Source organism: Macaca nemestrina, chromosome 3, assembly GCF_043159975.1.
Source record: "Macaca nemestrina isolate mMacNem1 chromosome 3, mMacNem.hap1, whole genome shotgun sequence".
NCBI lineage: Eukaryota > Metazoa > Chordata > Mammalia > Primates > Cercopithecidae > Macaca > Macaca nemestrina.
In genome coordinates, this window is record NC_092127.1 from 101,186,276 (window position 1) to 101,200,385 (window position 14,110).

The 14,110-nt window shown below is 39.0% G+C and overlaps 1 protein-coding gene across 1 annotated transcript in view; it reads right to left on the reverse strand.

Annotated features, from left to right (window-relative positions):
- The window catches only part of LOC105479646 (secreted phosphoprotein 1), a 7,658-nt gene extending 2,711 nt beyond the window's left edge, over nucleotides 1-4,947 (reverse strand). Inside the window, exons 1-5 of the mRNA XM_011737736.3 lie at nucleotides 4,837-4,947; nucleotides 3,691-3,758; nucleotides 3,543-3,581; nucleotides 509-589; nucleotides 203-244 (exon numbers count right to left, since the gene is read on the reverse strand). Coding sequence (XP_011736038.2) covers nucleotides 203-244; nucleotides 509-589; nucleotides 3,543-3,581; nucleotides 3,691-3,744 — 216 coding nt within the window. The 5' untranslated portion in view covers nucleotides 3,745-3,758; nucleotides 4,837-4,947. The remainder of the gene's footprint in view (nucleotides 1-202; nucleotides 245-508; nucleotides 590-3,542; nucleotides 3,582-3,690; nucleotides 3,759-4,836) is intronic.
- Nucleotides 4,948-14,110: the final 9,163 nt, after the last annotated feature.

Below are 14,110 nucleotides of genomic sequence, written 5' to 3' on the forward strand. Positions count from 1 at the left end.
TTTTCTGTAATGCTAAACATATCTGAGGAAACCTAGTATTTCTGATATTTAGTAAATACATGTTTTCTTTCTGAGCAAGTTTTAAAGACTGCCAATTTACTGGAAAATTAGCTAATGAAATTTCATCAGAAGAGAATCCAGGCAATGGCTTCTTTCGTTTCTTCAAGGTATGATGGGCCTCTGATTGAAAATGAGAACTTACCTCTTGTTTAAAGTCATTGGTTTCTTCGGAAGACACAGCATTCTGAAGAAGGAATGGCACATGTTAGTGTGCATCACACATGCCTAGCTTTTATTCAAAAGTTAACCTTTTTAATCCAAAGCAGTTTTTATTTTTCTGCCTCATCTGTGGATGGCTTAACACGGGAAGAAGCCAACATGGCAGATCAGTCAATGTCCTAAGCACATGCTTGCCAGCGGGCAGGCAGGATTCATCTGAGCAGCCCAAATGGCCTGCTTGTAGCTATCTTTCATCGTTGTAGTTTAATTATGAGAAGTTTAAAAATACCTGTGGGGCTAGGAGATTCTGCTTCTGAGATGGGTCAGGCTTTAACCATGTGGCCACAGCATCTGGGTATTTGTTGTAAAGCTATAAAAAAGTTGCATGTTTATCATTATTAAAAAAAGAAACGTAGGGATGAATGGAAAAAACAACCATTCTTCACCAGTCTTGATGGATAAGCATAATATGCATGCATATAGTCACTCAGACCCTTAGGTACCTTTTTGTAATTTTTTTTTTCTTGCAGATTCATTTAATACACTCCTATGTAGCACTTAGTGTGGGCTAGGCACTCTTTCAAATTGCTTTACAAATATGAACTCATTTGATCCTCTCATTCCCCTATGAGATGGGTATCATTAATATTCCCACCTTACAATCAGCCACAATGCAGTTAAGTGGTAGGAAATGGCAGAGCCAGGCAGGATTCAAACGCAGGCAAACTAGCTCTTAACCCTGAACTTCACACTATGCTTTCTTTTTGTATGTTTGCTGGCTGAATTTTCCTCTCAGATAAAGCACATCTAAACCAGACGTGCCTTTAATTACTGTTGATCTTCACTGTGTCCAGTCCATGGAACAAGAAGGAACTCTCTAAGGCTGTGCTGTCTAATACAGTATACTCTAACCACATGGGGCTATTTACATTTAAGTTAATTAAAATGAAATGGCCGGGCACAGTGGCTCACGCCTGAAATCTTGGGAGGCTGAGGCAGGCAGATCATGAGGTCAGGAGATCGAGACCATCCTGGCTAACACAGTGAAACCCCCTTTCTACTAAAAATACCAAAAAAAAAAAAAATTAGCCGGGCATGGTGGCCGGCACCTGTAGTCTCAGCTACTCGGGAGGCTGAGGCAAGAGAATGGCGTAAACCCAGGTGGCAGATCTTGCAGTGAGCCGAGATCGTGCCACTGCACTCCAGCCTGGGCGACAGAGCGAGACTCCATCTCAAAAGAAAAAAAAACGAAGAAATAAGATAAAAATTCAGTTCCTCAGTTGCACTAGGCTACATTTTGAGTACTCCATAGCCATATGTATCTGGCAGCTATCTTACCAGACAATGCAGAAATATAATATTAAAATCATTGCACAAAAGTTCTATAGCTCTAAGGTGCCAAAGATGTAAATGAAATGGATTTTTCTTTAGCCAAGTTATTTATCTGGAAAATACTGATAATATGCTACTGCAGAGGAGTGGAAATTGCTCTGTGTAAGTGTCATCTGATCTGCTGAATCATCCAGGGCCAATCATTACATGTTCCTGTCATTCAGAATAACTCTGGGGGTTGTACAGAGTCCCTTCTGCAGCCACCTAAGGGGTGGATGGGTAGAGAGAAAACCAGTCAGAAGTACTAGAGTTTCTCTCATGGCTGGCTCTAACCAGAGGGGCTTCATACTGGGCTTCTCTGAAAGGTTTTGCTGAAAGAAGGGGTTCCTTGCTTTAAGAAGATGCAAAAACAGCTGGGCGTGGTGGCTCACGCCTGTAATCCCAGCACTTTGGGAGGCTGAGGCCGGCGGATCACAAGGTCAGGAGATCGAGACCATCCTGGCTAACAAGGTGAAACCCCGTCTCTACTAAAAATATAAAAAATTAGCCGGATGTGGTGGCGGGCACCTGTAGTCCCGGCTACTCGGGAGGCTGAGGCAGGAGAATGGCGTGAACCCAGGAGGTGGAGTTTACAGTGAGCTGAGATTGCGCCACTGCACTCCAGCCTGGGCGACAGAGCGACAGAGCGAGACTCTGTCCCAGAAAAAAAAAAGAAGATGCAAAAACAATGGGACTAGATGCGTTCAGAGTTTTTCTCTTCACTTTTTCATATCTATCTATCTATTCTCATGACACATGTAATACAGGCTTGGAGAGAATGGATTTATAAATTAAATTTATAATTTTTAAAACCTAATATGAAGAAAATAAAGGTAAGCAAAATGAATAGACTAAAAACCACCCAGTAATCCTAACACTCACAGATAACCAGTGTGTATTTTCAGGCATATATCCTTAGAGACTTCCCCAATTTTTTACTAGCTTTAAGTTTCTGGGATTCTAGAAGGCTGGGCCTTGAGCCTTCTAGATTTCTTAAATTGTTATGACTCCACGTGCCTTCTAAAATGCATCTTTGCCATGTTTTCATTTATTAAAAAGGCACTAATTCTTGCCTGAAATAGTATGACCTCTATCTTCTCTGGAGATGTTAATTTTTCTGCTTTATTATTAGGAGTCAACACCTGTGTTTTCAAATCAGTTGGAAAACAGACACACACACCCCCCCACACACACACACACAGAATACTTCTTTTAATGTCTTCATTAAGAAATCTAATTGCAGTGACCCCCAAGGCAACTCTTATTTTGGCCTTTATTCTGTTCAACTGGAATTGAACTCTGTGTGCCTTTTTGTCCAAGCTGCTGGGGACAATGCCCATTTGTTGTTTGGTTGGCACGGTTTCATCTGTTGTGGAGGGGTAGGTACATCTTTAGTGCTGGTCAAATAATTATAATAAAGAGTTTGGTTGGTCTTATGTTTGGTTGGAAAATGTGATCTAACATCAGCTGACAATCACAATAGATACAAACAGCACACATAGACTTTCTTTTCACAATGGGCTTCTCAGCTAATATCTCAGACGATATTGTGAATATTATGGTCATACAAACAGTTCTGACTAATATCTGATGTGAATTTTAAACTTAGTAATCCACTAAATAAAGCAAAAGCTGGAATTTTCTGCTTTTAGATCAATATGTGGACTAATGGAAAAAAAGTCACACAGCTTCGTATAACTCATCTTACATGCTATACTGGCCTAGACATTATTATATTTAAAATATCTGGGTTGGTTTTACAAACTTATATTTATTAAAAACTATACTGTGCTTGGTACTGGCCTAGATTCATAGCAGGCAGTCAATAAATACTTGTAAACCAATAGATTTGACTGAGAAGATAAGTAATTTTGCAGCAAATATGTTTGTTGCGCCTCTCGCTGTAATTGAGTAAATGATTTCACTATGTAATAAACCTAAAAGATGCTTACCTGCTTTTCCTCAGAACTTCCAGAATCAGCCTGTTTAACCTTTGAAACAGAACAGATGAAGAAAGATTACAAGAATGTCCTCCTAGCACATAGAAGCACACAATTCAGTTATTTTCAGGAATTTTCTTTAAGATTCAGTTGTACTCACTGGCAGGGCATAGGCGATGCCTAAGAGGCAAAAGGAAATCACTGCAATTCTCATGGTAGTGAGTTTTCCTGCAAAACATTTCATAAGGAATAGCTGACATCCTCATAGGTTAAAACAATGGTACCTTTTTGTACTACCACATTACAAAATAATCACAAATAAAATATATTTTCTGTAAAATCTTTTCTACTTCTTAGAGAAGCCTTTTCTTTTTAGTATTATGGTCTTTCAAGTTAATATTTATATTGCCACCTATTCTCCATCTTTATTAGGTAAGGGAAAGGGAAATTTTACAAGTCTATATTTATTCAACTTTTAAATTTAGAGTTCCAGAAATTGTACGATTACTACCTTATATATCTAGCTCTACTAAACCTACAAACAGATCAACAGTAACTTAATTCTATTAATAAGCTAGTATGGGAATGCTTTTTAGAGAAGAAAAAGCACAGATAAAAAAATGAAAAAAATTTGCTTTATTCGTTTTTCCAATATGTACTTTAAATGTGATTTTTAGCTTAAATTATTAAGTAGATGCTACTTAGGTGAAATGAAACTATCTCTGAAATTTGTTATTTAAGTAAGATGTTCTAAAAATTTGAAATGCAAAGGAAAACATTGAAAATAGCCAACAACTTTTCTATTTGTAATAATAAGCCTACATAGTGTCATGCAGGTATCTTGGTGAATATTTTAACAGCTAAATTTAGCAGTAACATATTCAGAAAGAGTTTTCTTCCCCTTGAAAATAAGATACATCATTTAAAAAATAGCATTGTTAATTGGCTTAATTAGTGTAAAAGATCCCTTTTCTTTTACATTCCTGCAGTCACCCATTGAAAATGATATAGGTATAATTATTCCAAAGGGGAATTGAATTTTACTATTTTCTGATTAGCCGCAGTAGTTTCCGTTCTTTTGAGGACCCAGTGGAAGTATTTTTAAGTTTTATATTTGATTGGCATTCCAAATATCTAGACACCTTTGTTCCAGGAGACCTGCAATGTATCTAATCTGCTTATTAAAAAGGCTAGAAAATTTAAATCTGTTTAACAGCATTACAATTAAAAATATTTTTCCTTAGAACTTGAACTTCCCCATGAAATTGAGCTGAATGCACAACCCAGTAGCAAACTGAAGGCATACCTTGGCCGGCGTTTGGCTGAGAAGGCTGCAACTGGCCTGACAGGAGTCCGGTCTCAGACGATGCTGTGCTCTCTGCCTCCTCCTCCCGCTGCTGACAGCCAAGCCCTCCCAGAATTTAAATGCTGCTGCAGACATCCTCCACCAACACAGGGAGGCGGAGAGATGTGTCATGAGGTTTTCTGCCACTGCCCAGCCCACCTGCTCCCACACTTCCCCCTCTGGTTTTGTGGTTAAAACAAAAAAACAAAAACGCACACACACACATCTACAGTTAAAACATTACTTATGTACAATATCATTAACTAGCTTTTTCATTTACAGGATGGGCATTCAGCATCCAGGAAGAGCACTTAGGGATCCCATGGAAAAGGGAGAAAGTAGGGAAAAACATTAATGTAAAATTAAATAGAAAGGAGTTTTGTTTCTTTCAGTTTAAGTAACATAAAAGTAATATCTGCAACCACTCTTGCCTATATGATTATACTTATTGAAGAACTATATTTCTAGAAGGCTATTGTTCAAGCCTGCAAAGAGTTCAGAAAACCTGCCTCTGTCCTTTACTAGTCAAGCTTAGCTTTGTGATTTCAAGTATGCAGTGGCTTGTTACTTAGACAAAAGACACTAGTGACATTAAAATATAAAATTCTATATAAAAGAGAAGAATGGTATCTTATTCTAGATGTTGCAGAAGTAAAGCAGTTTCTGACTGAGAGCAGGATGACTGCCTGAGAGGGCTGCTTCAGGAGCCAGACTGTGGCTCTGAATTCCGCTGTGTCACTGCTGACCTGTGCAACCTTGGGCAAATCGCCCAGCCTACCTATCCTTGTTTCCTCATCCATAAAATGCAGATACTATTACCTAGGTCATGGGATTTTTGAGAGGTTTAAATGAATTAGTATGTTAAACTAACAATGCTTAGCACATATTAGATACAAATGCCCTGCGTATCTTAAGGAGTGTATGTGTGTTAACTAGTATGAAATTTTTAAGAGGGGCAGGCAGTCACGAATTGTAATGTCTTTAAAAAGAATAGGTTATTAAAATGAGAGTAGATGTAAGATCTTTAAATGGTATGCATCAATAAGGAAATTTTGCGCATTTCTAAAGGAACAGATTCGATTTTGGAATCATCTTTTTTTCTAGTTTTTCTCCCAGGGTATGTAAATTAGGCTACTTAAAAAGAAAAAGATTTTTAAAAATTTCTGGATTAAAAAACACTTTACTAGGTATTTAAAAGGTATTTGAATAAAAGAAAATTACAGGGGAAGTCTGAATATTCAGGGATAGCAGAGCTCTGGGTCCTTTTAAAATATTTAACATTGTCTTGAGATTACTTCATCTGCTTTCTCAGTTGTGAAATGCAGATTGCACTATTTATTTACCTTACACCTTTATTGTAAGACTTGTGTGTGATTAAGATGAAAAATAAATGGTCCTATTTATTATTAGGTTGCTGCAAAAGTAATTGTGGTTTTTATTAGTTCTAAAGTGTCAGCTTCTTTTTGCCAAATATTACTTTTAACATAAATATAGATTAAATAATTTCTTGCAGTGTTAGTATATAGCTAATAAGTAGGTTTCATGAACATTTGGTAGGGGGAAATATGTCTCCCTTAAATTGGATGTATTCCAGATGAATTGATATTATTGGCTTGTAGGTAATAAGCACCCATTTTAATAAGTAAGATGACAACTATCTCTATAAAATAGAAAGCACACAGATTATAAAGTTGCAAAATAGACTTCTTTTTTCTGCTTTTAAAAACTATTTTTTTCCTTTAAACATATTACCCACATAAGCTTGTCATGTTGTCAATTTAGTGGAGGGAAGTCCGAAAATTCTAAAAACAACAAAATTTCCACAGGATTTACTGTAGTTTACTCTGGCCCATGGGAATGATTCAATATGAAGCTAGAATTAATTATAGGAATAGATTATGCTGGAGCCCAACCATCTTGAGATGAACCATATGACCCTTTACAGGACTCTTCTGGTCATAGCTCCACAGTGCCACACGATGGCAGCATTTCTGAAAAAAGATTTCAGACCACAATCTGGTTCTATGAATTTTCTTATTCCAGCCGGATAGAACACATTTAATGACAGAACTATATACAGCTGTAGAGCGCTCCATTTCCTGGAATGCCAGGTGAGGAAATATTTCCCAACAATGATCCACTATGCAATCAGGGACAGAGACCCAGAGAACCAAAGCGTTCTTGTTTTGCTCTGTTGTTGCCTTAGGCAATCCCAGGTTGACACTATTGTCTCCTTCCGGACTTCTACACTCATTCAAAAAGTTCCTAGTCCCAAGGCCTCTCTCAGAGAAAAGTCTTGTGAAATCACAGGTAAAGAATGTGTCTGGGATGCTTCAGAGTTGAGAAGATAAAGTGATTTATAATGGGAGGCAATTCTGTAAAGTAGGGAATGGATGCTGCGCCATTGTGACTATTGGGGAGGCTCATGTTTCTTGATGTTTCATGCTGTTTGCACTCAAAAGTGCTGCTGCTGGTTGTTTTTCTGAGTAGGATTTTCTGTCAGAATTGACATGTTAAATGATTTAAATCACAGTGGCTCTATCTGTAATATTTCCAAAATTTCCATTCTTGGTTGGCTAATGATTGGTTGTTAGAATCAAAAGGTCAAAATGCACAAACTCCCCGTAAATCTTGTATGTGTAAAGCAAAAAATGTTTAGTTGTCAAACTAGAATGCGAAGAGTAATTTGTGATCTTAAATTATAGACACTAAGAGGACACATGGAAACAAAGAGCCTTATGGTCTTTTTCCTGAATTACATGAAAATTCCCATATAATAAAAAGTAAGTGTTCAATGTCACTACTTTGGTGGACAACTTTATTAAACTGACTTCTAGTTTATTTGAACATTTCTAATTATATTTTACTTAGTAAAGTGTAACCAACTATTTCAGCATTTTCAGCTCTACAAATAATTACTTTTTCCCTCCAGTCAAGGTTCAGATATGACTCTGATATCTTGGTAACACCACAAATCTCTCATAAACAAGTTGAGCATTAAAGCTATTTGGAAACCTAGCACCATTCATCATATATAGACTGGGAAAGGGGGCATTATTTATCACAGGGTAGCAAGCAAAGGTGGATGATAAGAGGGTGCTATTTTCAAGTTCAGACATGAAATTAGAGCATTTCAGAAATACAAAAAACAAAAACAAAAACAAAACCCATAAAACCTTTTATTCCATTGCTCAATAACTTACAACAACAAAAGTCAGCTCCTGAAAAAGTAGTCTTACTATTGGTAAACATTAGTTTCAATTTAAAACAAATGAAAAAAAGTTTTGCTTTAGACCCACAGAACTGTTATGGAATGAGTGCTCAATAAATTGTTGGTGATTACCTACTCAGCCCTGCATCTATGACAACGAATTCTGACTTTAGAGTTATTGCTTATGAATACAATGCATAGGCACTATGCTTGAATTCAGAATATATCTCATATATTGATATCTAATATCTGCCAGTACTCTAGAAATCTAGCATTTCTTCATTAAAGTAGTATTAGTAACTCTGAGGGCATTCTAATGCTCTTTAAATGGTAGATTCTTTAAAATGGACTTAAATTACTAACTTTTTTTTTCTTAAATGACACCATTCTTACCCTCATGGAGCCCATTTATTCATGAAAATCAACTAGGAAATTTGAAACTTGAGTAACCAATGAGATTAAGAGGGTGTGGCTAAACAGTAAACTTGGCAGCACCCTGGGTAGAGAAGGTATATGGTAGAGACCCTGTGTCCACATTGGAGTTGAAGGGATGGGTATTCTGGGATTGGATTCAAACAGAAAGTCCCCCTTCCCACTCAGCATCAATCACAGCAACATAAGACCTGTAACAACCTGGGGAACAATAGAGGAGGCTGTAATCAGGGAGGACCCAAAGAGGGAGGTAGAACGGGGTGGAAAAACACAAATAGAAAGTCTAGCAGCTGCAGGAGGACCTTGTTTGTTCAGAAAAAGACATTTTGTGGCAATAAGCGGTCAGTGACAGTCATTTTGCAGAATATATTTGAGGGGAGAAAATCATTCTCCGAAATTGGTTTATGAGAATTCTTACTTAAAATCCGACGTTTGAGTAATTTTGGTAGAGAATCTATCATAAGGTTGATATGAAAAGGTGACAATTTCAGTGCAAAAGAGAAAACAAAATCAGAAGAAAGGGGAGCAAAACTAGACAACAAAAGCAGCTCAATCAGATATTTTTCTGGTCACATTTGGCTTAGGATTTTTGTTTCGACAATTCTTGTCAAGGCGTAATTTACATTAATGCCCCGATCCCATGGCATAACATTTATGTTTCTTAAACCTGTAATTTAAAATATTCTATATTAAAATTTGATTTCTTCTTTAATGTTTGAATTCCTCGTAGTGTACATTCCATGATATGCTAATCCCTCTGCAGTTTATGCGCCAAAAATATTTATTCAGTGAAGAAATTTAGCTCATTTATGAAATGTATATAATTCTTACATAAATTGAGTTACTCTTGCTGATTATTTTCTGTTGTTTTCATAAAGCCCCAAATTAAACATATTTATTTATTTTTTGAGGCAATGTCTCACTCTGTCGCCCAGGCTGAAGTGCAGTGGCACGATCTTGGCTCACTGCAACCTCTGGCTCCCGGGTTCAAGCGATTCTTGTGCCTCAGCCTCCCAAGTAGCTGGGATTGCAGGCATGCATGCACTACCATGCCCAGCTAATTTTTTTTTTTTAGTAGAGATGAAATGTCATCATATTGGCTAGGGTGGTCTCAAACTCCTGGCCTCAAGTGATCGGCCCACCTCAGCCTCCCAAAGTGCTGGGATTACAGGCATGAACCACTGCCCCCGGCTCCCTAAATTAAACGTCTTTAGATTCAAACAGAGGTAGTGTTCAGCTTGAGTGAATTACACCTGAGAACTTCAGGCATGCTTTCTGTGCCCAAAAAGGACTGCCCAGGTGATTGCTACTTTTTACATAACATGGAGGTCCTCTGGGGTCTGGCATTACTCCGTCTCTCCAGCCTTATTTCTGCCCATCTTCTCTCGCTGTACTCCCTAAAACAATCATGCAGAGCCATGTGGGTTCCCCAGTGTGTCGTTCTGTTTCAGGTCTCCATGCCTTTACTCACATTGCATGGTCCTTGTATCTAGAATATCCATCCAGTCTCATCCTCACCTGTCTCCAAAATATTTGCACATCATGCATCAAAGCATTCCCTATAAAGCCTTTTCTGGTCTAAATAGAAACAACCAACTGCCACTTTTTAACCCCTCCTACAGCCTGCACTTGATCTAGCATAGCACCGATGATGCTTTATTGCCTTAAATGTTTGTCCTCCTCACGCCAAAAAGTAAACTCCCAGCAGTCAGGGACCGGGATTTATTCATGTTTGTATACACAATTTCCTGCTAGGCACTCAGTAAATGCTTAGAGGAACAAGTGAATGAAGGAGCATTATTTTAATAATGTTTAATCCTATGGTAGCCACAGGTACCATGTACATTTAGTATAAACTCCAAGAGGCTGGAGCTCTTACTGGGTTCTTAAAGTAATTTATATATACATTTTAAAAATGCCATTGCAGAATTTGAAGAGGCTAGATTTTCTTGTCTCCCATCTCACATTCTTTTCTATGGGGTTCTGGCATATGCTTTCTCTTGTCTGGGTCTCAGGTTCCTTGACAGAGTTAATCTGGATTATTTTAGAGGTCAATTTCAGCTCTAAAATTCTGTGATTTATGTTTCCTTTTCAAGTTCATGAGGAATAAAATATTGACATTACAACAAGAGGAGTAAACAGATGGTAGGAGCAGAGATGGTCTTGAGAGAAGTTCACATTGAAGAAAGATTTTAACACAAAGAGTCTTTAATAGACCAGTGGACAGGTGAAAGTTGAAGAATTATGATGTTTTTAAGTAAAATATCATGTATTTTGCTTTATTTTAAACTATAGATAAAAATTAATGAGCATTATTACAATAATACTACTAAAAATAAAACTTTTTTTTTAAAAAAGGAGGTAAATCAATCCCAACATACAACTTTAATAAATCAATCTTTCATGTTCTGAGAATTTTTTATTCTTACCTCCCACAATATGGGTTTTCTAGAGGCATTTTCCCAGTATGGGTCACATGAATTTCTTTCAGATTTCACTACCCAGAGTGGGGGATCAAGGAGAAACTGAGAGACTGGTTTGCCTCTTTCCTGGAAAATGCCTCTTGTGGTTTTTGGGGGTAGTTTTGCTGCCAAACAGGTCAGGCATATAGGGCTTCACCATAATCTGGAGATGTTTTTAGATTTTTCTTTCCCGCATTCACATCTCCTTCATTTCCAAGCATCTGTGGATTTTACTAGTCTAGACAACCTATTAATTTCCCTTTGTATCTAATGATATTGTTCACGAGTCATTCAGAATCAGTTTGTCCTCTTTTCACCCATTTCATGCTTAACACAGTTTCTGCTGCTTGTTTTTTCCCTAAGAAACAAGGGAATTTTCTTGTAATTATTATGCCCTTAACATTTACTTTTTCTACGGTAGCAAAGAGCAAGCCCAAAACTTCTGTCTTTGCCTTTTAAAAGGAGAGATATTCAAAATAATAACAACAATAATAACAGCAACAATAATGGTAATTGTATATATATTTATGGGAAACCTCTAAAGTACTAGATTTAAAAATATGCATTTTGTCAAATATTCCTAACGATGACATAAGTTTGGTATTATGACTTCAATTTTTTCAGATAACTATAATAGAAGCCATTTAATGTGCCAGTCACTTCTGTTTACCTGATTGCATTTACTCTTTGCACAAATATTAGGTGTATATTTACAGGGTCAGTAGGGTTCCAGGGAAGGAAGTGTTTAGTTCTACACACCAGTGGTAACAAAAGCTTTCAAGAGGATGCTAAGATGCAGCTCAGTTGAGGAGCTAATGTTTAGAGACAAACTTATTTATTTATTTATTTGAGACAAGATCTTGCTCGGTCACCCATGCTGGCGTGCAGTGGTGTGATCATGACTCACTGCAGCCTTGACCTCCCAGGCTCAGGCGATCTTCCTGCCTTGGCCTTCCCAGTAGCTGGCCTTCCCTTCCCTATAGCTGAGACTATAGGTGTGCACCATCAGACCTGGCTAATTTTTAAATTTTTATAGAGACGAGGTCTCCCTATGTTGCCCAGGCTGGTCTCAAACTCCTGGACTCAAAGATCCTCCTGTCTCAGCTCCTAAAATGCCTCCCAAAGTGGTCTTGGGTTGAAAGCACAAGCCACCATGCCTAGCCCCAGAGGCTAACTTCTAAGATGCGAATCAAAATTATAAGCATCCAAATTTGACCAAACATGATTGAAATGAAAAAAAAAAAAAAAAGAAAGAAAAAAGAAATCTAAATAACCATACATCAAAAGCTGTAAGTTCCAGTGATACTGACGAGAGAAATTTTGTAGGGATTTTCAAAAATCTTGCCTCTAACAAGTTCAAATCTAATAAGAACAAAAGCTTATTTTTTTTCACATATGCCACCCAGCTAATGCCATGCTATGGTCATGAGTCATACAGTGTGGGAGAATGTCAATATGTCTCTGCTAATCTCAAATTGCTGTGAGTCACCTGTTCAAAACACACACCTACTGATTGTGGGTTAATATCATTAGCTTCATGCTTAATAGGTATAATGATCTTAAATATTAGTTTTCTTAACTCTCTAAACTTTGAACAAATTGCTTATTGTATTTTAACAGGTATCATATTTCTACAGAAAGACACCTTTCATAGTCTTATGTCTTAGTACATTTGAATTCTTTGTAGCACCTACAATAATAATTGTGCAGGTACTGTTGGCTGTACACCAAAGATGTGTTGTCTTCAGAGTAGTTGCTGGGAAGCAGCTGAAACTATATTTCTCAGCCTCCCTTGCATTTAGATGTGGCCACATGTCTAGTTCTTGCTAAGGGAATGTAAACCAAAGTGATATGTTTCATTTCCAGGAGGAAGTGCCTAAAAACTTCAAATAGTGTGCCTCCCCCATAGTCTTATTCCTTACCCTTTCACCAGATGAAGAGGACTCAAGCATTTTGGATAGCAGAGCCCGGGGGGAACATGGCTTGAGCTGTCTGCTGATCTGGAACCCTAGCATCAGATATCATATTGTTATAGGATCTTTGGAGTGTTGCTTTTTTGGCCTGAAACCTGCAGCCGGTGGTGCCTTTGCCTGAGTTTTGCTCTGGCCCACTGGACTCATTCTGCCCACTCAGCCTGGCAGGCTGCATTCAGCTCATGCTACTGGTCTGGATCCCATGCCTCCAAGGGAGGCCACGAGTCAGGCATGGAGTGGCAATGGGGTGTGAGTGAGCATAGGGTCTGGCCACTATGCAGTCAGACACGCCAGCTGCTGCTGTGGGGCAGGAAGCTCCAGGTGCTGACATGGGTGCCAGCTCTCTGCAAGGCTGCAGCTTTCCTGGCTCATACTAGGGAATGCGGTGGTGCCCAGAGGCTCAGAGACACCAGGAACCACAAGGTCTCAAAAAGGGAGTCACAGCTCTAGCTCAGGGAGATCCCAGGTCTGGGCTCCCTGAAGGGCTGCAGCTCTTCTCTCCTCTTTGCCCACAAAGTGGTGAGCAAGGGGCATATTTCAGCTCTGTCTGTGTTACAGCTCTTTTAGCATCACCATTCCACAAGTCCTGAGTTCTTGTCCTGTGACCAGGAAGAATGAGGTACGCAGACAAGTGGAGGGTGAGCAAGACAAAGAGGAGTTTTATTAAGCAACAGAACACCTCAGAGAAGACCCACAGTGGGCAGCTCCTTTCCGTAGCTAGGGTGTCCTGATAAGTGTTCAGCTCCTATCAGAGATATAGGCAGGTCATCCTGAAAAGTGTTCAGTTCTCAGCGGAGTGGGTAGCTCCTCTCTGCTGCTGGCTGTCCCGTTATCTCTCCATCCTCTGCCCTGGTGTGGCCTAGCCCAGGGCATTTACGGACCTCAGAGGTGAAGAAGTGCATACCATTTGGTCCATGGGCAACCATGGACAGGCCTGGAAAAGGTACCACAATTCTCCACTCCAGTCTGTGGGACTGGCAGCCTGGCCCCCAGCCTTCAGGCTCTCCCTGGCCTGAAGGTGGGGCCTCACCTGGACCTGCCCCCTTCTGCCCAGGAGCTGGTCTGCCTCCTGTGGCTGTCCATGGCACCCAGGCTGCTTGCACAAAGGGGCACCTGCAAGTCAGCACTGGGCTGCTTTCATCCTCGCCTCCACTTCC